At 39.1% G+C, this 23,693-nt stretch overlaps 1 protein-coding gene and 1 long non-coding RNA gene across 4 annotated transcripts; one reads left to right on the top strand and one right to left on the bottom strand.

Moving 5' to 3' along the window:
• Positions 1–3,933: 3,933 nt before the first annotated feature.
• On the bottom strand, positions 3,934–8,783 carry LOC135334549 (uncharacterized). 2 transcript variants are annotated; one of them, XR_010394319.1, is made up of 6 exons: positions 7,963–8,783; positions 7,443–7,842; positions 6,941–7,394; positions 6,043–6,859; positions 5,628–5,691; positions 3,934–4,140 (listed from the first exon to the last, which is right to left on the bottom strand). It is a non-coding gene; the product is annotated as an uncharacterized LOC135334549 (long non-coding RNA). The 2 variants fall into 2 exon arrangements; XR_010394318.1 differs by having other exon boundaries at positions 7,443–8,779.
• Positions 8,784–13,740: 4,957 nt separating this feature from the next.
• LOC135334544 (uncharacterized) lies at positions 13,741–23,330 on the top strand. 2 transcript variants are annotated; one of them, XM_064529767.1, is made up of 14 exons: positions 13,741–13,846; positions 13,976–14,032; positions 14,088–14,384; positions 14,443–14,481; positions 14,543–15,127; positions 15,185–15,265; positions 15,392–15,684; positions 15,736–15,807; positions 16,742–16,981; positions 18,874–19,239; positions 20,241–21,758; positions 22,091–22,275; positions 22,603–22,774; positions 22,997–23,330. In XM_064529767.1, the coding sequence occupies exons 1-14, from the start codon at positions 13,837–13,839 to the stop codon at positions 23,222–23,224; spliced, it is 4,143 nt and encodes a 1,380-aa protein (XP_064385837.1). In that variant the 5' UTR covers positions 13,741–13,836; the 3' UTR covers positions 23,225–23,330. The 2 variants fall into 2 exon arrangements, with proteins under 2 accessions (XP_064385837.1, XP_064385839.1); XM_064529769.1 differs by having other exon boundaries at positions 13,751–13,846; positions 13,982–14,032.
• Positions 23,331–23,693: the final 363 nt, after the last annotated feature.

Here is a 23,693-nt window from a genome sequence, read left to right as displayed (position 1 = left end):
ATCTACATTCATGCACTCTTGGTACATGAAAGAATCACAATGCCTACCAAGACTGCACTGAGAGTGAGAGAAGGTAAGGCTGCTTCCTTGCAACTAGCTGAAAAAGTCTGAGATCTGCTCCGTGTTGCAGCTCAACAGCAGCCTAGGAAGAGAGGCCTGGGATATGATCGAGGCTACAAAACATTGCACAAGGAGCTGACTCAGCAACAGCAATAGTTGACCTATGCACTTTATTAGTAGCTAGCTAGCTAGCTAGCACAGTATGCCCATAGCTAGCCTACATCCTTTATACTCTTAGTAGCTAGACTTGGCTGTTGTCTAGCATCTCTTAATTAAGTCAGTGAGTCTATATGCAGATGCATAAATAACAAGGTTGGTGGCAAAATTGTTGTAACCTCAGACTAGAAATACATAGGTATAGTTTTTTCAAAAGGGGGGGGGGCTTCAGCTCCTCAAAACCACCCCCTGGATCCGCCCCTGGCCACTCTCATTCGCCTCTAGTCTTGTTTGATGCATATTAATATTCATGGTAAATCTCGACGAATCCTATTAATACATGTATACTCACAATAAAAAGTGGAATACAGTACTAGACCCTTGTTAATCCGGTCACCCTTGGGACAGTGCAGCCTGGCCGGAATAGCGAGGTGGCTGTATTTCAGAAAATAGCCGCGGCTATATAAAACAACCTTACTCCGAATCTTATGACAGTTCTGTCTCAAGGATAATGACTCATTCTGATCTCTGTTTAAGTGTAATCCAGCCAAACCAAATCCAAAATGTCATATCCGGTCATACTGTACATTGAAAACCTAGTTTGGGACAGCCAGCACTTTTCGTTGGTTTGTTACTAAACTGATGGACTTCGGTGTATACCATGCACATATACATGTAGTGCCTACTTTTACATATTAAGACACACAATGTAATACTGTATAAAACATAATGAAAATTTGGCGAATGAGCCATTTGGTGTTTAATTTGGCAGTTTCAAATTTGGTAAAATTCGCCAAATTAAAACGCTTGCCAAATTTCCCCGTTATAAGGTAGCTATAAATTACATCACAAGTGTAGAAAGTATGCATTGCTGCCACTTGAAGTTACATTGATCAGTGAGACCGCTCTTCTATACAGTATATCTTGTATAAATTTTAGAAACTTTTCTTGAATGTGTGCACATGAGAATGAGTTTTGTGAGCTACTATTAGACTAATAATTAGTCACACAGGACTGGATGTGTCTGGAGCTAAGACAGATTCTACTGTCCATATGACTCTCATTAAAACAAAATGAGCGGGCAGGCCGGGAAAAACCACTTCATCTTTAATAAGTCTATTGAGAAGCTATACACTCCTCAGACTAATAATTATACACTACACACTATATAAATGATACATCCCATACAAAAAATTAAGGTTGCATGGTTACTGTATTTCAGCAGTTCTGTATTCAGCAAATTCTAACCTATAATTATAAGCTATATAATTATTCTTCTATTATTATTGTACAGTCCATTAATCAAATTGTGTGACTTAATTAGTCCACCAGCTTTCCCATGAATGTAGCAGCAAGCTCTGTCTCTTCAACACCAAAATAAAAATCTTTAGCAGCTGCCAAGAATTCCTCTCGACTGATTTTCCCGTTCTTGTCAGTATCGATGAAATCAAAAGCATGCTTGGCTTGATCCTGTCAGGTTCGGGGCCACCACCTTCAAGTAAACTTTGAACTTCTTCACTGAAATGTGGCCATCACCATTAGTGTCAATGCCATCGAACACGTTACTGTGAGAATCATAAAAAAACCTCGTTTTTTCATCATTCTGTCTCTTCAAGAATAGCTTGACTAATCTTTATAGCAAATTCTTTAACTGGAAACTTTGTATCACCAGTGAGCTTTATGTTGTCAGCTACGACTAGAATAAAATCATGGATTCTTTTAGCTTGCTCTTCAGTGACATTGCTATATTCTGTCAATCTCTTGCTCATGATTTCATAGTCTTCACGTGAAATGAAACCATCTTTGTTGATATCCAGTCTTGCAGCTCTGGTCCTCATCTTCCTAAAATGGTATGCTTTCTGTTGCTCTGTGTAAGACATCTTTCTCTCTTGTGATGTAGGTTCAAGCTTTCTCAGTTTAATATGCTCAGTCTTGAAGTTATATAGCTATAGGTAGCTGTTGCTGGTGTATGTTGTTGCTGCCTCTGTTCTGTTCCTATAATTGTATTAGAAATGATTGATATATCAGAAAACCGTTTTAACTAGAAAACAAATGTATTGAGAAACCCAAGAAAACAGTGCACACACAATATAATATTCTTATTACATGTGACATACTATATACTGTGCTTTGCAGCTCTCTTGGATATTTGGGGCACATAGTAAAATGCTGTGAGATATTAAGTGCATTTGGAGGCGCCTGCGTATATAGTATACGTATAGTGGAGACCTCGAATCCCGGTACTTCATTATTAATGCATATAAAATTTAATGGTCACCTTTATAATGGAGGTGTTTCCTTTGATAATTAAGATTTTTAGTTATCACCTCCAATGAGCAGGTCTTAATTATGTCCTTTTGCTTTCATTATCCTGCAATTCAGTCTTAAATATAGTGTTGGTTTGTTGTATTAGATCTATATATAATTATACAGCTAGTTATTACTAGAATTTGGGCTAGATGTTGTAATGCATAGTCAATGTATGCATGTAAATCTGTTGCTATATCTATACTTGCATTCACCATAGAACCTGCAGAGAGAAATGGTGAGAAAATGAGCTAGCTGAAGAACAAACTAAAGCCCTGGGTGACTGAGGTACATAATTTTATATATCACTGTATTAATTAACTATAGCAGGAAAATATTGTCTCACATTGATTACATGTTTGAGTGGTGTTCGTTGTTAACTGCATGACATCGGCAATAACATCATAGAGCTAAATATGTGCTACCGTAGTACAAATTAGTGCTATTTATGCAAGCATCTATCACATCGCATAAATTTGTATTGCACAATTATGAGGCCTGTACAACCCCCATTGAAATCGTGGCATTTAAGGAAATAGATTAATCGCATAAATAAAAATCACATAATGTTTTCGTAGCCTTAAAATTGACCAAAACGCATATTAACTATACTTTTGAGAGTATGCTAAGCAAGCTGTCCCTTTTTTCATCTGTATTTGACTCCAAACTTCCTAAAACACTTACAGTTTTTTGTGTTGTGCTAATAAATTTGCTACAACCGCCAAAAAATGGCTAAAAACATAGAAAAATCTGAAAAAGCTAAAATCACTACCCGTCTATAAAATAGGTAATATAAACGATGACTTGTCTTTGTTGCGTGCTGTGTTTACATGTATGTCTATATACGACTTAATATTGTGTGGAGAATAATGCACTGACGTCTCCAGAAACCTGTTACACGAATGTCTGTCTTGCATTGTCATGTCGCTAGCGCTCTACGTTCTCGCCCGTGCCACTGCGTGAGGGTTAGTAGCGGTGGCTCTCTCTCAACTGTATATCTATTTTAATATGTAATTTTGGATTAGTCATGTAGTAATTTTTATCGTGTGTATAATTATACTAATCTTTATTTTTTAGGGTTAGGGTTAGGGTAGGAGTTGACTCCTGAGTCCTAAACCAAGATTGGGTGTACCGTTCCACTAGGAAATAGTTTAAACTGCATTAAATGCCTCTTTTATACCGGCAAACATCAGGTATAAGGAATAGCTGTGATATACTTTTGCCTATAGTAAGATACACAAGCAGTTGATTTGTGAATCAGAGTATATAGATGCATGACCAAATGATCAGTTCTATAACTCAGAAAGGGAATGAGCAAACAAATTCTGGATAACAACATTTCCAACACACAATGTTTTTTATACACAAACACAATTACATCATCCATGAGAGTGCATGGCATTTTCCTAGAGAGTATAATTATAGCATAATAATTATTATCAATCGACATGTTCTAATTATTCAATTTGCTGTATTCAATGTCTGTGTTGTCCGTAGTTCTTGGTCCCAGTTTTGGGTAGAGTGCAATAATCTCAAGGATAAACGGAATGTGTGCTAGAGCAAAAAGTATGGTTAGCAAAAACACTCTTTTCTTCATCTCTTCGTACACAGCATCGACTGCAATGAAATGTGATGCATAATTATAGTCAGTTCGTCTTTGGTGGCATAGCAATAAATTAATGTATTAATTAAGTTCTTGCATGGCACAAGTGCCTCAATATTAATATTGACACTGGAATGCTCGAGGGCCACAGGCACGTCATGCAATAATTGCCATTCTTGTGCATGTAGTAGTGCAAACACATCAAATACATGTACAGCACTGTAATGCTTTACAGTGCATCCAGTCTAGAGAGTAGAATACAAAATAGGTGAGCAGTTGTATACTTAAATGTATTCTCAAGATTGGAACATTTCTAAGAAATTGTGCTGATTTTATGGCTGATACCATTGTATAGGTGAATGAATAAGCAACAATACTATATTTCCCTAAAAAAAAGCTGTTGTAGTAGGTGGGAAACACTTTTAGATGAAAATGGGGGTGATCGTAAAAAAATGTATGTATATAACATCAATTATCTCTGAAACTAAAGTATTTCTGGACAAATTGTTCTTATCAAAAGTTAGACAATTTATTCAAGCTAACTCCTCCGTGTAATTTTTGGACCTTAGCCGTAACATCTTCAAATCTGTCCCTATATAACCGAAACGACACTAAAAACTGAGCACGAACCTTTCATAAGATAGCCAAACTATCTATAGATGTAGTGACAAATTCCAAACCTTAGCCAGAGACCGTTGGCCTCTTTCTCTCCCTAACCGATTACCCACTATTACAATTGTTTACTGTTTTACTAATCACCACAAACCCATGCACCACCTTATGTTGTCATGGAAAATTTTTGGATATGTCGTAACTTATTCATTCACCTAAACAATGGTATCAGCATACTTTGTTCCAATCATAAGCATTTAAGTACAACTACTCACATATTTGTGCATGGTATTCTACTCTCTAGACTGGATGCACTGTATGGGTATAGGCTAAACACCAATCCTGAAACGACTTTAATATGTGCACTGACTGTATGTTAGTCTATAGGTCCAGCAAACTTTCTCTTTACAAAGTAATTGGATATGCTCCTCTTTCCGCAGAATTTTAGAATTTTCTGTACGTCACCAATGACAGTCTGATGTATACCAATATCCATCAAAGACCTATAGCTATCTTTTTTTAGCTCTTTCTGGCTCAACCTAGCTCTCCTGCTGCTGCACTATACGTAACAAAATCCGTTCACAGTCAGGCTGACCACTCTGTAATTTATGCACTTTTCTTATAAGGCAATGCAGCATTTAATTAGGAAAACACACGAGACGTAATTCTCACACCCATGTAGAGTTAGAAGCTCCTTCTGTAATCTGCTCCTGATAAAATTATGTCTACTATTCGAGCCGACAAAACATGAGAATTATATCTCATGTTTGTCGGCTCACAATGAAACAGAGTGGCATGTATACAGTCATGTATTACATGTATTATGTCAAAGGTATTATTTTGTCTTGCAGTTGACATGCATGCACGCACCTAAGCATTGATAACTTACTCAGTAGAGGAAACACACTTGATGATACACCGCCCAAAGCTGTCATGGATCCAATCACAATTCCCTGCATCATTAATGTGTGGTAACTGAAAGTTGCAAGTTAACATAATTCGTATTCAAAAGACATGTATAATGCCGTTGTTAGTGAAGAATTAACAGAGCGGCATAGCCTGCATGTATAAAACCATGCATGCATGAAATTAAAAGATTGGTCAAATAGTGCGGGTACCTTGGCTATTATAGGCTGATAAAAAGAAAAAGGCAAGCCGTGCAACTCAGACTATTCAGGAATTCAGTGCGTGCATGCATGCGTGTAATATATCCACATTCATTACCTGCAGGCTATAATATTATACATATTTGTCTATAGACCATGCACCAAAATGACATAATTACTATACCTAATTAACAGCACCTGGATTTGTTTTTTGGTGTTTGGTTCATGAGTAATGATATGATCGGAGCATACTGGAGTGCACTGGTGTAAACCAACAGTCCATTGCCAACCAGAAACTGAGCAAAAGTGAGTGTCTGGCTCACGCTCCTACAGATGGGCTGACAGTCTTTACACTCCTTCTTGGTGATTGTGGACGAGGGTATCCAGTGACACTGGTGACCAGTCACATTCGCCTCAATGCAAGTGTTTCGGGCTATGAAGTATACTCTTTTTGGCAGTACAGTGATACTTTCAATTTCAGATTCATGTTCATCTACAGATGTCGTTGCTTTATTACCTGCCAGTACTGTTTGATGTCTTGATAGAGTAATACATGCTGTGATTGGTGATCTCAGGTTGAAGTCAGAACTACAGTCGTAATAATATAGATCCTCGGTGTTTAGATTTTCATTTATTTTGAAATACAAACAAGTAGGATTCTTTAGAGCACACGTACAATTGTAAACATGACTACAACTGAGATTAATCCTTAAGTCCGCCTCAAAAGATGCACCATCAGCAAATATGAGGTTAATGTTGGGCAAAAGCTTGACTCTTCAGCTTGGGCAAAGTGAAATCAACATGTGATTCAATATTCTTTTGAAACTTGCCTACAATGATTGTGTTATTTTCATAATATTGGACAATTTCAGGATGATGAAAGGGACTGTACTCTGTGCACGGATCGTAGGGAATCGTCTGCCAATCAGTCACAATTAAATATCCACACATTGTAGTAATGATGCCTGTCAGGACAATCATCTGGCTAGACATCTTTAGTCTTTGGAAAACAAGTCTGCAGAAAAATTGAAAGGAAATGGGATGATGGGGATTAAAGACATGCAGTGAACAGACATGCAGAAATACACTGACTCACAATGAAACTGATCCTCCCAGTTGAGGAATACACAGAGCGAAGACGAAGTACGAGGCACTATTCTCATCAATTCCAAACGAATCACTGGCAATGGGATTGAATACAGTTACAATAAAGGCCATTCGGATCCTTTCCATTAGAAACAAGAAAATAAATGAAATTATTATGTATAGACGTAGTTAAGGCATATAATGAGGTATACAATCATGCTCTTTAAGATAATAATGTATTCGAAAGGATATGAAAAGTGACAGTAGACTCATATTCCGCATTCGACAGTTAGAATCCTTTTTCTTAACTTGACAATAACTCAATCTGTCAGTTTTGAAACTCATTTCTCCCCGAAACAATATCACAAATACACACAAAACAACTACACCGTAGGCAACGTTGAACCATCCAATTGCCCTGAACTGATCCACTGACTCAAACTGTGCCACAATTACTGTCAAACCTGCACAAAAATTATGGATTTTAAACCCAGCTAACACGAATCGCTTACCTGGTCCTAAAATGAATCCCAAGTTCATTGAAACACTAAAAGTAGCAAACAGATAGTTTCTAACTCGCTCTGATTCTGTTTTGGCACCAGTTCTCATTCTGTTTAGTTCTTCAACATACAAAACACTGGTGTCAGTGAAGTAGCTGAAGCCGAGTGTAAGAGTAGCACCTGCGAAATACCCAGCAAGAAGCCTGGAAATCATCATCAGCCAACCTTGATGTACAACACAGTACATAACATAGCTAATTGTGTGTGCCACTAGTGATACTGCCCACAAATACCAGTAGGGAACGATCCTCATAAGAAATCCACACACTAGCCCACCAATGATAGTACCAACATTGGTACCTGAAATTAACAAGGAGTAAAATAATTCAGATTCTCCGAGGCCTGGCTCAATCTGCATTGAGATGCATACAGTGTATTATTCAAGCGGTATTATATAATACAACACAATTTAAAGTTTCACTCGAAGCTGCTTTACGATGGATTCCTTCATTCGAGACTAGCTAGACAATACCTTCTGTTTAGTGTTGTTTTGTGACAGAATTTCAACTTCAGTTGGGTTGGTTACAAACTGATGAAAGGATGAAGTAATACCATACAGACTGGTTGAATACATGGGAGCCATGAAGATAATGAATGCCCAGTTTAGCCGTAACCTCCATAGCTCTTGCTCTTTGTTCTTTGAGTCACACATAATTATGCAGCCTGGTAAACACAGGTGCTGACTGTAAGTACTATAGATCTATTACATTCCACTGCAGTTAGCATTTCATGCATGCAAAATTCCAAGGAGGTAATACCATCAGCACTTCCATCACATGCACGACCATCAGGCCTACAAATATTTATACTATAATTCGTATTGGCTTGTACTTCTAGCCTATTATGCCAGCATAATGGATACCTGTTAACTTTTGGTATTGCTCATTATAGGACACTCCTTCTCACACAACTCCTTTCAAGATTATAACTGGTTGCCTTATAACTTTATCTAAGGATTGTACTACTGCATGTGTTGTAAATACAGTACATGCCTGCATGCCTGCATGGGGTGAGTGGGTGATATCACTTATCATCTGTCTCTTTAAGAATAGCTTGACTAATAGCAAATTCGGAAACTTTGTATCACCAGTGAGTTTTATGTTGTCAGCTACGACTAGAATAAAATCATGCATGGATTCTTTTTAGCTTGCTCTTCAGTTACATTGCTGTATTCTGTCAATCTTTTGCTCATGATTTCGTAGTCTTCACGTGAAATGAAACCATTTTTGTTGATATCCAGTCTATAACTCTTGCAGCTCTGGTCCTCTGAGTCATCTTCCTAAGATGGTATATAATTATGCTTCTGTTGCTCTAGCTGTGTAAGACATCTTTCTCTTGTGACGTATATAGTAGGTAGTCAAGCTTTCTCAGTTTAATATGCTCAGTTGTGAAGTTATATACAGTGGAACCTCTGTTAATTAACAACCACGTGCACCTCCGAATAAAGTCCAATTGCTATAAAACGGCCAGGCATCCATGCAGGTCCCAAATGAACAGTTTGTGTACAAAACAACCCCTCAACAAAAGCCACCTCCGCATGTATAAAGGCCAAAACATTCACGGTTCCCCAAAGGTGTCTGTTATAGATGGGTTCCACTGTAGCTATAGGTAGCTGTTGATGGTATGTTGTTGCTGCCTCTGTTCTGTTTGTTTTGGACAATTGATATATCTGAAAACCGTTTCAACTGGAAAACGAGAAACCTAAGAAAACAGTGCACACACAGTATATTCTATTACATGTATACTGTGCTTTGCAGCTCTCTTGGAGATTTGGGGCACATAGTAAAATGCTGAAACCCAAGAAAACAGTGCACACACAATATATTTTATTACATGTGACTTTACTATTGTAAATAATACAACAACAAAGGAGCATGCTATCAACTTGTCAATATTGATCAATGGATATTGGATTGTGTGGTATAGAGTGGAGAGTGTCATGAATGCTTTTATCCTTTGAAGTTTAATTGCTGAGCTGTTGAATTAGCTGACACTTACAACCGAGGATTGGCTCTGGCAGCACTATTGATTTTGTACTCTTTTTTTTCTGGTGATATTAACTGCTTATTCTCCTGTTCTGTGACTAGCTACTGCTCCCATCTAGATCTACACCACCTTTAATTTAAAGATGCTAAGTTATACTTTCTCCAGACACAACTCATCTTTTGTGTGTCCTATACTGTGTCCCTTTACCTGTCAAATTGAAGGTTTAGGCCAGCTACAGCTTTTAAAGGCGACACATACTTCAATCAAGGCAGCAGCAGGGCATAATCAACTGGTTAGTGTGTGTGTGTGTGTGCACAACCATTGATCCACGCCACATCTCAAGTGTTCGTTGGGGGGCGGCGATTAAATCAAGCTAAGTTGGTGGGTTGGGCTATACGTTGGGCCGGCTGACCACAAATTCAAACTAAAGTGATGACCCTTTTCCCCACGGTTGCGAATGATCTGGAAAGGGATACTCTGGAAAGGGATAATACTGTGGAAAGGGATACTGTGCATGCTTTTGCAGCTCTCTTGGATATTTGGGGCACATAGTAAAATGCTGAAACCCAAGAAAACAGTGCACACACAATGTATTCTTTAGCTATTACATGTGACATACTAAAAACACATGCGTATTAAATTATAGATGCATTATATATATAGCTATACCATTCCTTTCTTAACTCTTTCCATCCAGCTAATCTTGAAGTTAGTTTGTGAGAGAAAGGAGAGTTTTTTGAGCAATATCACTTACCAAAACTTAACATGCATCCATCTACATATACTATATAGTAAGACGTAGAGTCTGGTTATGAAGCACTACAACATTTACAACTGTGGGTATTTAATTAATGAAAGCACCGTGGGTGCTGTATGCATGATGCCTCGGCGCGGTGCATGGAGGTGCATAAATCTAGCTATATACACATACGTATATCATGATCAATCTCTAACTCTAGATATAAATTCAAAGCTAGCTGTCTAGCTAGGATTTATAGAAAGGGGGGGGGCAACTTGCTCCTAAAAAAATTTTGGGTGGAGGCCACACCCTTTTAATTAGTTGTGGTTGATTTTCACTTCCTGTTATCAGCAAAATAATTTTAGGAAGGCTAGATTGTAGAAGTTATTGTCGAAAAAGTTTACTTGATACTATATATACCGTACACGAAATTTTCGAGGCACTTATATTTCGTGAAATGGCCTCTAAAAGCATTTTGTTTCACAATGTTCACGGAATGACTGCTTACCGGAAGCCACGCCTTTAAATCTTTGCACGTTATAGCAGATAATTCTAACAATTTTCGTGGACTTAATTTTCGTGTAGGATTGCTAACCCACGAAATCTGCGAAAATTAAGCCCCTCGAACATTTCGCGCTATACGGTATACTTGATACTTGATATTGATTGAGAGTCTCTGTGGCTTAAATTATCCAGAGTTTGAGCAGAGATTAAGAGCAATCTCTTGTTTGCGACATTGTGAATGTGATTCTTGGTCGTGCCACATGGACCCAATATTCCAATATTGCATACTTGTGGCCAAATGTAAGCATGCAATCACACCCACCCATTCTCAGACTCTGCAATGCCCCACCCATATTTGTTTGCAAGCAACAATCACGGAAATAAGATCCACGAACTGAATAAACAATGAATATTTCCCCCCCCCCAAAAAAATTACCCGCTATATACGGTATGTACAACCAAACACCGGTATCCCATAAATGAGATCAATGAAAACATGACTAATCAGATCAAGGATTGAAATGAGAAGAAGCGTATGCGTTCTATGCAGTGGGACGCATTTATAGCTACCCTAACTTGGCTATGGCTATTGTTAGTTATCAGTCAGTCAAGGACCTCCTGTTTATAGTATAAGTCGAGTTGATGCACTGGGCCTGTGCAACACTTTTCTTGTTCCGTTAGCAACATTCTTGGAACAAGCCAAACAAAATTCATAACTGCTAATCAAGCGTTCGCATAAGCGGTTGAGCTTTGCATGCGTTGCACAATAGTTTATGACAGTACGTAATCACAATTAACATTTCATTGTAATGACTTCAGACTAAAGTGCTCAGACGGTCTCTTCACTAGGAAGGGCGGCTGATTCATAAGACTACTTACTGACACAAATTGTTCACTTTCTAATATTGAACATCTGAAGCGAGTTGACAGGGTTACAATTAGTATCATATGAAATAAAGTAATTTTGATGGAATGTTACCCTATGGCAACTGATAGAGCTTAGTAATTGATAGGCTAAGAGATGAAAAGTTTCCAATTAACATCAATTAGGAAACATAATTATCTGTGTTATGGCAGTCACATTTCATGTTGAACAGTTAAGAAATCCCCCCATTTACATACATACCTTCCTGTCCCTCTCTGACCCATCAGTGAGCAATATACCCTTCTTCAGCATGTGTCCGTACATTTGTCTCTGTAGAGCCGACATGTCACACTTAATGACGTACTCCACTTTGTCAGGCAGCTGAGACTCCACCTCCTTCTTGAGTCATATCTCAGGAGAAACGGACGCATCACTTTGTGCAGGAATAAGAATGGTCTCCTCTTCGTTCAGTTCCATCTGTGTGTGTGTTTGTGTGTGTGTGTGTGTGTGTGTGTGTGTGCCTATGCGGGTGGGAGGGGGGTAAGTACTGGCATGTACATGTATAACACTCACTAAATATAGAATACCAAGAGACAAGGAACGTGGTACATTAATGCTTTTAAAATCTCAGAGGGAAAAAGTTAATTTTCTCGCTCAGATTTCAGCTACATGTACATATAATGAGCAAGGTTGCAGCCACTAGTTTGAATATTGAATACTAAATGCACCGCAAATCTAGTCCTTTTCTCTATTCCAGCTAGTAAGTTGCCCGTGCATTCCTTCAAACTGAGATGAGATTGGCTGAGAGTGACGGATTTCATGAGACAGAAATAACCAAAACAAGTAGCTATGTGGTAAATGCTTTCCAAGAGCCTGCTTAGTGACCATGGCATGTTAAATTAAATTTGTATGGTACGTGTCCTATACAGTAGACGTATACACTGTATATACGTATGAGCAGATTGTGCACAGTTAAAGGCTAATCGAAATCTATAACCAACCGCATAAAGAATGAAGCTGACCCTTCTCATCCTCACTCTGGCTGTGTCCATGGTAAGAGCAAAATATAATGATAAAGAAACTGAAATAAACTCCTTCATTGAGTCACTGCTACAGACAGCCAAACAGCAGCAAACAGGTAGTATTCTAAAACAGATTTTTTATTGTTTATATCCCGTTGCTATGCAGCAGTCAGCATGCATATACTCATAGCTCCACTATACATGTTTTCTAACAGGTACATCTCCATACTGTAATGTATACCATTTCTCTACACATGCAGGGGGATGAAGCAATTGTTTGACTGAATTCGACATCTTTGTTCAGACGTCAAGTGTTGATAATGCTCAGACGGCAGGATCACATGATGTTGAAATCTCCTTTGTAGGCGGAGAAAAACAAAAGTTTAGCCTCACCAATATTCCGAAAAAAAGTCAAGCAAAACTTTACAGCTTCGCTCTTACAGATTGTTTCACCATTTTCGATCCTACCAACATAACAGTGATTGCAGTAAACACTGATGGGTGGAATATCGAAACAATCGTTACAACTTTCGCTGATGACAAGGGCCGCACCTACTCAGGCTCTATCAATAGGAAGGTCAATCGCTGGGTCATTCATAAGAATAGGCCAGAACAGGAGAGATTTGTCCTGGCTTTGAAAAACCACAGCTAAGCAGATTGTATATAGAGTGAAGATTGTAAAAAGCGGAGGACGTGCTAGCTAGAACTTATAATTATACACTTGTTTTAGTAAAACTACAGCAAAAAGTAACTTGATTAATTAATGTGTATGAAAAATGTATAATTATGTACATCACATCGCAAATTACACTACAAGCAAAAAGAATGATTATAATGCTCATATCGTATAGAGTTTTGAGTAATAGTAAACAACCGACAGTATACAAGCTCCATGCATGCACTGTCAAATTTAACGTGACAGTAGATCTACATCTTCTCATAGGGGAAACTGTATGTGAAGTGTATTACAAAATAATAAATGTTGTATCCAGCCAGGTCCCTTACCTTTCTTCCTCTTCTTGGCTGCTTTACTCTTCGCAAGTGCAGTGCAGTGGAGGAGACTTCACATTTGCTGCACAGCCCCGCCCAGCACACACACCTCTTTGACAAGTTTGCTTCCTTTGATCTGAACACGCCCACTTCTACACAAGTGTTATGTTTTTTTTGCGTTTTTTTTAAAGCTAAATACATGTACATGATCATCATCATCTTGGCCTTACCTAATTAACCATGACCGAAGGTAACTTAACTTTACTCTGTAGCAAAAAGTTCCTAGATCTAGATCTATTCTTTGAGTCTAAAATTATATTAAAATTCAAGTTTATAAAAAAAAAATAATAATAATTTTGTCTACTTTTATGTTTGGCAGCTACAGAAGCTACAGATCTTTCAGCATTACTACCTCAAGTGGATAAAAAAACACTTGGTAAGTGAATCACAATTAATACCTGATGTGTTATCAACTTCTAACACAAACACAGGAGAGGATGACATGTTTGACGTAATTGAGGCTCTCTCTCCTGTTGCCGCAAAATGGAAGGCTATTGGAACAGCTCTCAGGATAAGGCGTAACAAGTTGGATGAGTTCGAGAGCACGCACAAGGGAGATGTTCAGGATTGTTTAGCTGACACAGTAGCGGAGTATGTGCGCATGGGCTATGACACCAAGAAGCACGGAAAGCCAACATGGCTGAAGATAATTAAAGCAGTAGAGCATTCTGCTGGTGGAAACAACAGAGCACATGCTATTGCCATAGCAAAAGATCACGTTATAAAACGTAAGATTGTAAATCAGTAAACTAATTATTATTATGTAGTTTAATTGTTCTTCTTTAGATGAATCAAGTGCCAAAGATGTATTGCTGGCAGAGGAAGGTATATCACCACTCCCCTATTGCACAAAGTAATCTATATGGGTTGGTTTCATCCTTTGCAGGCAATTCTCACCTCCTTGAAGTTTCTTCACAGGAACTGCGAAAACAGTTAGAATTAATCAAGAAACTACCAATAGATTCTGAAGAGGATGAGCAACTAAACGTACGGTATATAAAGAGAGCTATGCTTGGCTTTCTAAGAGACACAATGAAGTCAAGAATCGGAACCGACAGCATTAGGAAAGTTTTTGCTAAATTATATAGTGGTGATCTACTTGTAGACAACAGCATTTACGAATGGGGTTTGAAAGAAATCGCCGTAATGGAAAATGCATCAACCAGGGCTTTAGAAGAGCAAGAACTTTCCACTACGGAAGAGATTCCACCACTTTTCAGTAAAGACGCTGTCTACCATGCTTGCCTATGTAGTCTAGCCACTAGCACTTGTACTGTTGCCGACTACAAAGATTTCTTCAATAAGAAGTTTCCTGAGCACTCCCTCGAAGAAGCGTCTCTCTCTCGATCACAAGACAGAGAAGAAGTCGATCGCTACCTCATTGCTAGGCAGGGGAAGGTGTTCTATGTTGCTTTCCGGAGTGAACCATTCCTCTCAGACTGGAGGAAAAAATTCAAATCTTTTGAGCAAGGTATCTGAGTTCTAATGACCTATTACTGATTTGACATTGAGCTTTTATACACATCAGGAATTCAGATACAAAGTGATAGGATTCCACTGCGATTCTTTGTCCGTCAACTGCACGATGGATATCGAATTGTATTCACAGGTATTATAGCATTTGTATTCATGTGTACCTTGTATGTGCTTTATTGTTTTTCACAATACCACTTTTGCGGGGTGGGGTATTCAGCCATTGCATGTATAATCAGCCCCTCATTCAATTCCGTTATAGGATTCTCATTTGGGGGTCTACTGGCCAAAGCAGTGGCTGCTAGGATGTGGAGAGAGCCACTCCTCAGTGTGGAATCCTTGCAAGAGAATGTTGCCTGCATCACACTAGGTGCTCCAATGATCACCCTCCCTGTGGTTACCATGGCAATGGAAGAGGCCCCTCAGTTTGGGAGCACTGTCCATTCAATTATGTTGGACTCTGACCCTATCCCCAAATTTTGCATGTTTTTAGATCCCCGTTGTGAGGAGGTGGGTTCTGAGGTACTGCTTCCCAGTCTTCGGAATTCACTGGAGGTAACTAAGTTACTGGTACACAATAATAATTATTATGGCGCCTTCTTGCAGAATTTCCAAGGAAGTTTCACCTCAGATTTAATATGCAACTTTGGTATCTTCCAGGAGAGTGATAACTCTAAGGTTTGCTAATTTTTGCTAAGCAGTCTGCCCTAAGACCCCCAGGTTTTCAGTATTTGCAAGACAAGACAGGAAATACATACCACAAGTATTTTAATGGTTTCATAAGGATGACATCACAAAAAAACATTGTTTTATCGTAATTATATAATGAGATTCATAATGATGACACCCTACAACTCTGTCAGATGTAGTGAAGGGTGATTTTTCTGAATTTCCAAAGCTCATAACACAGACCATTTACTGAACTAGAATCGGTTACTAGGAGATAAATTAGTTCAATATGGAATGTATTGACTCAGCAAGTTTGGACTGGATTGAGATAGTGTGAACAGCTTGCGCAAAAACTCAAAGTTAGCTCATTCTGAATAATGTCTGTGGTTGGTGGAACTCATGGCTGCATATCTCCAGATGTGAATGGAACCAGAGACTGCCTAACGGTATCAACTAGTGCATCTGATGCATGTGCATGCTTAGCAGCAAGCTACGTACATGTAGAAGGCTTGAAGTCATTCATGATGTGTTCTATGCTATTACCAAGTTGTGTATTTATTTCAAAGTTTGTGTAACTGCTTTGCAAACACACCATTCATTTGTATGGCATTTACCTTGAATATGTTGTAATTTAGATTGATCAACCAATTTTTAGCTTGCTACGTTGATGGTGAACAGCTTGCTCAAAAACTCGAACTTTCTGCAATCGTTTCACACAACTTAATGCCAGTTTGACCCAAATTCATATTTTAAAGTGTTTATCGTATGTTAAACTGTCTTCTTATTTCAACTTAGATTGCTCCAGAAACAAAGAAAAACTGTTCTCATTAATATATTCATGAGGCAACTTGTAGCACTTCCTGTCTTACAACATTTGGAGTCTTAGGGCAGACTGAAGCTCTTAACGCAATTAATGCAGTAACTATGCATTTTTAAATTACAGGATACTGATTTGGATGCACTGAATGCACTTGAGTCCATTAAGTCTGTACTGGGAAAAGCTCTTCCACAGTTACTGGCCCGTCTACCCAAGCTGACAACTATAGAAGATGTGTACTCAGTTTCGATGGACCCTTCTAAAGGTCTGGTGTTCAAGAATCTTGAAAGTCAAGAATTGGCTGCATTCTACGAGTTTGCTTCTCTTCCTTCTATCGATCAACTTTCATTTAAGATGTTCATAAAGGTAAAAAAACGAGTGCATGAATAACGTACATGCATTATATTTATGCCTCGGTGTGCACATCGCAGGGATGTACATGTATATACAGTAGTGTGTCTGCGTATGGAGACTAGCTGCTACAGCAGTGCACTTCTATATAGGTTTCTATAGTCACGTTTAATTGGATTTGTGGATTTGCAAAAAGTACTGCTTCATTCTCGAGTTATATGCAGGGGTGGATCTAGCAGGTATAGCAGAGGGTGCTCAAGCACCCCCCTGACCTTGGAAAATAATTATCTTTGTGTCTCACTCATTGGCTGTGGAAGTCACTCTCAGACTTGGTACTAGCTAGCTGAATAGCTGTAGACATCTCTCACTATCTATTACAGTACTGTCTTGTAAAAGCAAGAGTCATTAGGAAGAGTACGTACGCAACTCCAATAGACTGTACACAAAAGGCATTCCTCCAGACCTACGTCACAGATACTAGCTGTTGTAACCGCAACTAGCAGGAAAGGCAATGAGTAACTATGTTATTCATTGCCTTTCCTACTGGCAGTTGTAAATGAATAATCATCACTATGTTATTCATTGCAAATTTGATTTCACACAACAGCATGTGGTTGGCGACGTAGGTTGGAAGAAACGCCCACTACGGTTTTAAGGGGAGTTGCGTACTATTCCTAATGAAAAGCTATGATAAAAGCTTGACTATAGCTGCCTGCAGTGCAGACTATATAGACTCGACAAGTAAATCAGTGACAGAGTGCAAGAAACGTCTGCAATGCAAACCACATCTAGTACAAAAACATTGATACCACACCCACCGGAAATGACGTTAAAAAGGGGCGTGACCCTCAATTTTTATAGCGCGCGGGATACTCCTTACCTTTCTTGCTCAACACCTACCTACTACTTTTTCTAGATCGGCCACTGTTATGCCAGCTAGTTATGTTTTTACTTAGAATGCCATTGCATCTTTTTCAGAATAGTACGTAGCAAAAATTTAACCATGGAGTGTTTGCTACTCTATGCTTAGTAGTTATACCTTGAGGCGTAGCCGCACGAGGGATACGATAAAGCTGACTGTGTGTTTGGAAAGGGTACAAGGCTAACTGGGTTGGATGGATTCTTGCCTGCTGAAGCATAAAATTGACTCAAACGGAATGCACATTTGATTGAATGATTGACAGTTTTTTTTCTGGTCTTCAGATGAGCACCAATCCCGTCATTGCCAGTCCACAAGTTCTGGTCCCTTTAATTTTCTGACTTGTGGATAGCTCGAGGAAAGGCGGGACCACTCCCATACAATGTCATGTGAAATCCGGGTGTGACTGTCGGTTAAATACCACAAAATCTGCTTGTTTTTTACTTACTATTTTTGCAACTTTAATTATTTACACGTAGTAGTCGTAAGCCGTGTGTGCATGTGTGTGTCTGTTCCAGCTCTTACTGTCTAACGGTTGCAATGCGACGAAAACTAACAGTTTCTATAGGCTTCTAGCCACATTCTCTTGGATTTTGATTCGTGGATTTGCAAACTAAATCTTTTCGAGTTATGGCTAGTTTGACTCACAGTGAAGGCTGTTGCAGCCTTGTGCTGATTGTGCAATTGACTGTAAGATGGGACTTTCCCTGGCTGACAATAGAATTTTCCCTAGTCGTACTGCACAACGTGTGACCATGGAATTGGGCATAACCACAAAAATGTCTTTCACTACTTGCTCATTTGTTTGGAACCCCCTTCCTTTTTCTGCCCACCATTGTTTTGGCATCCTCTTTAGCAATAATCGTGGTCTATCATTTCCCATAGTTATGCACTCTCTTAATTCCTGCATGCATATATATATAATTTGTATATTCATGACATAAAGCTATGCACCGCCGCTTTCATGTGCTTATATTTTTTACTTCAGCATAATGCCCAATCTTACCAACAAGCTATCTTCAGGAGCTACATCAAGCAACCACCTAAACCTGGCTTACCACTCCAGGATCTAAATGTCGTAAAACCATCAATCACATCTGTCGATTTCCGTCGCCATGGTAGAGAGGTTTCGGTGACAGTGAATGGCAAAGACCTGTGGTTCTGTTACCGTATTAAAGTTGCTCAATACAAAACGGAGGTCTGTGCCAAAGACACCAATCAGCACTCACTACAGTTTAACTATGATGCTGAAAATGATACGAGGATCGTCATGGATGCTGATCGCGTGACAGTAGCCGTCTCTAGCCAGTTCTCTAATCCAGTGAAAGAAGGGCAAGTACCAGTCTCACGAAAGGTTTGTTGTATAGAGTACATTTTAGAGTACACATTTTTTTTATATACGCTGTCAGCTATATAGATTCTATTGGTTAAGGCGAATTAGTGGGGTCCGGAAGTTCCTCTTTGAGACATTTTTTCTTTCAAAATTTAAAGCTATTAATTTTAGTATGGTATATATAGACCCAGACTCCCTAGACTGTAAGTAGTAGTTTGGTATAGGGGGGAAGTTTACCTTGCCCCCCCCCCAGGATAGAACTAGTCTCGGGCCAGACCACTCCCTTGCATGTGATCTGAAATGTGCCAGGGAGAGGGTCTGGCATTTAGAGTCACTTTTCTTGGTTCAGATGTCAATCAGATTCGCAAGAATGCAATTAAACTCACATAATTCCACCTCACAGAGGAGGTTGATTGTACTTGACCTTTGTCGTTTTTAAAACTATACCAGTAGCAATGGCTAACTTAAATTCCGATGTACATCAACTATTTCAAATACAGAACATCTTTCAAATCTCACTAAAGCTTCCACGTCATCATCCATGCAAGTTACTACGCATAGATGGACTGTGCCTGTGCTCAACATATTATAGAGAACATCAAATCATGCCCGCATGCACATTCTAAAATGCATGACTGCGTGTAATGTATATAATGATGTATATATGTATGGATCGGTACGTCATCACCCCATGGCACCAGTGAAAAATTGCTGGTATTGGCTGGGGAAAACTACCAGCGAAGAAGTATAATTATGTTCATGACGTAACAGATTGGAGCTATGCTCTCATCTGATATCTTGTTTCCACGCTTTTTGGTGTTTTCCCTGGCCAATCCTACACGTTGCAAATGTTTTTTAGTCGGTATGTGAATAGGTTAATGTATTAACACATCAGCATTTTCAGAAGAAGGAAGTTTTCGGTTCTAAGACTATAATTTTGAATTTCTTGTATCTATAATCATACCAACCAGTGAGAGTTGTTTATTTGTAACCTTTGACTGACTTAATCTTCTCGTATATAGGTATTTCATTTCACCTTTCGACAAGAGCAGTTGGCTAAACTCACTCCCTCGGAGCTTATCGAGACAGCATATCTAAGTACTCTGCTGGAACAGCACCCTCACACAACCAAGTTGAAGATGTTCTCACATCGATTCAACACAGTTAAACATTTCTTGGAGCAGATAGTTTCTGTTGTTCCTATTGAGAGCATTTTTCATACAATTGCCATATCTGATGATCTAGAGATTATGACCAGATGTTGTAGCCTGTTGGAGTCTTCTCAGCTCGATCTGCCTCCTTCCCTTCTTTTGTTTTCAAGTGTTGATAATGCGTTATATGCTGCCCATTCACTTACTGGAGTAGGTCAGTTTAAAAGATTTCATTCAAATGAAAATAAGTATCTTGAATGGAAGCAGGTCGTATCAGGTAAAACTGTGACAAAAGAAACAGCTCGTGCACACTACCAGAAGTATGCTAAGCAAAGCTCTCGAGCTACTGGTGCCCCTACTGTCAATAAAATCATTGACAGGGAAGCATTCTATGCAACAAAGTACCATCAAATGTATCTGCAAATGTCCCCAAAATATACTCAAAGTGATGCACATAAATATTTTCAAACCGTTTTACCAAATCACCCTAATCCCCAGCTATTGTCTCGCATAATAACATTGTCTGACAATTCATTAATGAGTGTCAAAAATTTTAAACAGGTAAATGCTATCAATGATTTAAAACTCGGTATGATTTACCCTTCTCAAGAAAAATCACCATTAGAAATTCTTGTTGTTAGTCGAAAGAAGTTATCACAGCTATCACAACAATCAATCAGTCGTTCAAGTGATACAAGTTTGAAAGAAGACCAACAGCTCTCCCAACTGTACAACTCAAAGATGCTGGAGTTAGTGAATGATATTCGCTCTAAAGATCTTAAAATGTGCACGCACCTTTTGGGGGCGTTCATGGAAAATCAAATCAAAGTCCCTCTAGTCCAATCCAAGTTCAACACAGCTAAGGCACTAGGTGCTCTGGTGAATGCTGCCGCTGTTGGTGTATGGGCAATGTTCAGTCTCTCCTTAGGTGACATGAATGCAGTCATTCAATCAATTCCTTCAGGATCTCTTCTTGTGCAAGTCAAAGAGTACATTAAAGGCATTTTTGCTGAGAAGACAACCACTGCTGATCACAATTATGCTGGTAAGCTCCAGTTCTTGATTCAGGGAATGGACAAGACGGTCAGTTGCAACACTCACTACATTAGCTACTCCCTCGAACGTCAACTTATTGAGCTCTGCAAAAAGCTAAACATCAGCGAATCGACCCCCCTCGAAGTCCTTGTACAAGATTGGGACAAGCTGTTTAAAGAAGACGTCCTTTCTCTGGTTGTTCCCACACATCGCTCTCTGATAGCCTGCTGGATAAAGTGGGCTCTCATGATACACAATCTGAGGGAGGAGCTGGCCAAGTACACTACAGTGGGAGTAGTGGGGCTCGTCAACTCGGGGAAATCCCTCCTCGTTAGCACCCTCTTCAACATTGAGGTACTGGAGATTGCAGAATCTTTGCAACACATGAATAGAAGTGTGTAGCTCTGTGGTTCCTTATATGGGGAATGCTTATACATTTAAGTAGTAAACAGACCACAGTGTGTACACAAAATCCATATAAGGAATGCGTAACGGTCTACGCTTTTACTGGGGTGTTGCAAAGATTCTGCAAACTTCAGTATATATATAATGAATTGACATTATTCATGTAGTGTGTTTTGCTAACTTAATTAACTGGCGTATATGTAGTATATGCATGTCAGTGTGGCCAATTTTTTGCTTGTACGCGCACATGTCATGCATTACTGCTTTTGCTTCTCATGTAGGTCCCAGTTGGTACTACAGCTGTCAAACGTACCACAATCCCGTTCCTGTACAATCTTGAGGGGGTGATCAATGGAATGGACGTGATCGACTTCCCTGGTGTGGATGACAGAGATGACACTATTCCTGACCTATGTGAGCTCCTCCTGGCCCTCGCACAAGTGGTCATCTTCGTAGTGGACTACAGGTAAATTTTAAAATTATTATCTGCCACACATAATTATACTGAGATCAATGTAAGCGTTCCATCTTCCTTGACTTTTGTCGTACCAGTGCCACCAGATATATTTATAGGTGGGTGTTTACTACTGTGCTTCATTTTTGACTGATTGTGCTATAAATACTCATTTTACTACGTAACAGAACTCTTATAACTGCAATTGGCCAGGCGTGCTGAATTAAAGTTGATCCCACCACAGTGTCATTACATTTTGCTAATGAGACTACGTGTAGTCTAGTAGAAACAGTGACAAATTAATATATCGCTATTACTTACAATGTTGTCGCCCTCCAGGAAAGCACACACCCAGTCAGCCAAGAAGTGGCTTGAGATGCTGGAGGACAAGTCAGTTCCTGTACTGGTGTGCCTCACCTATGCTGACAAGCTGTATGCTGAGCACATGGGCAAAGATGGCTCCCACCCCGACGCCAGCCACATTAAACAAAGAATCACTGACGAATGCTCAGTGAGTTCAAACGAATTATTTATATAATTAGCTAGCGATTACCATAACATGTTCAACAGACTGAGTCTAGCTAGATTTAGAGCAAGCAATGTGATAAATGGAACTTAGAAGGTGGGGTTTTCCCTGCATTGGGACTATAATTTTGAGATTTTTGGTAAGATTTCGCAAATATTAATTTGTTTTTTTCATGTGCTTCCGACAAATCCCACCCCTTGTTCACAGATGATCAAAGAGCAGCTCTGTGATGTGCCGTCTCATGAAGTGCAGCTGTTCTCATTCAGCCAAGACCGTGATTCGGTCTTGAACACTCCCGAGGGACGAGAGAGGTTGAAGGATGCCGGGATTGCCCCACCCCAAGCGGTGGGTGACTGGTTGGCCGGTGTGTTTGAGAGCCAACTGGAACAGGACGAAGTGGCCAAGCAACTCAGAGACTATGTACACTCAAAGTAGTGTCATTAGTATGTACACTCAAAATAGTTATAATTTGTATGCATAATTATCTCGGATGAATTAATTTAATATATATTTTGGATGAATTATCTTGTTTCTCTCTGGGGATAGGACTCAGACTGCTATTTAATGGGCATCCACCATAATTATTAGTGCTGGTGTGAATGTATGATTGTATTTACCATGAAAACGGTTAGTGAAAAGAGTACTGACTGAAATACGGGTTGGTACTTGATATAAGACTCACACATTTATAGCTGAATCAACAATACACTACAATAATTATAGTGTTATAATAGTTACATAAAATTATACCAAGTACTAACTGAAATACATGCATGAATGAACAGTGAAGCTGTAATAATTATAGCATGGGCATAATTATACAGTATAATTATACAGTGGAAGTACGCATACTATACGTAGCTAGCATGGATAGTTGTATTTCATGCGTGCAATCTCAATCAGC

The sequence above is a fragment of the Halichondria panicea genome, chromosome 4 (genome assembly GCF_963675165.1).
Source record: "Halichondria panicea chromosome 4, odHalPani1.1, whole genome shotgun sequence".
Lineage (NCBI taxonomy): Eukaryota > Metazoa > Porifera > Demospongiae > Suberitida > Halichondriidae > Halichondria > Halichondria panicea.
The sequence above is the reverse complement of the archived record's forward strand: the minus strand, read 5'-3'. Positions and strand labels throughout refer to the sequence as shown.

Excerpts from the sequence above, each read along its gene's own strand:
- LOC135334544 (XM_064529767.1), top strand. Across the intron at positions 14,385-14,442 it reads AAAAGATCACGTTATAAAAC|ATGAATCAAGTGCCAAAGAT; the intron begins GTAAGATTGTAA and ends GTTCTTCTTTAG. Across the intron at positions 22,276-22,602 it reads ATCTTCGTAGTGGACTACAG|GAAAGCACACACCCAGTCAG; the intron begins GTAAATTTTAAA and ends GTCGCCCTCCAG.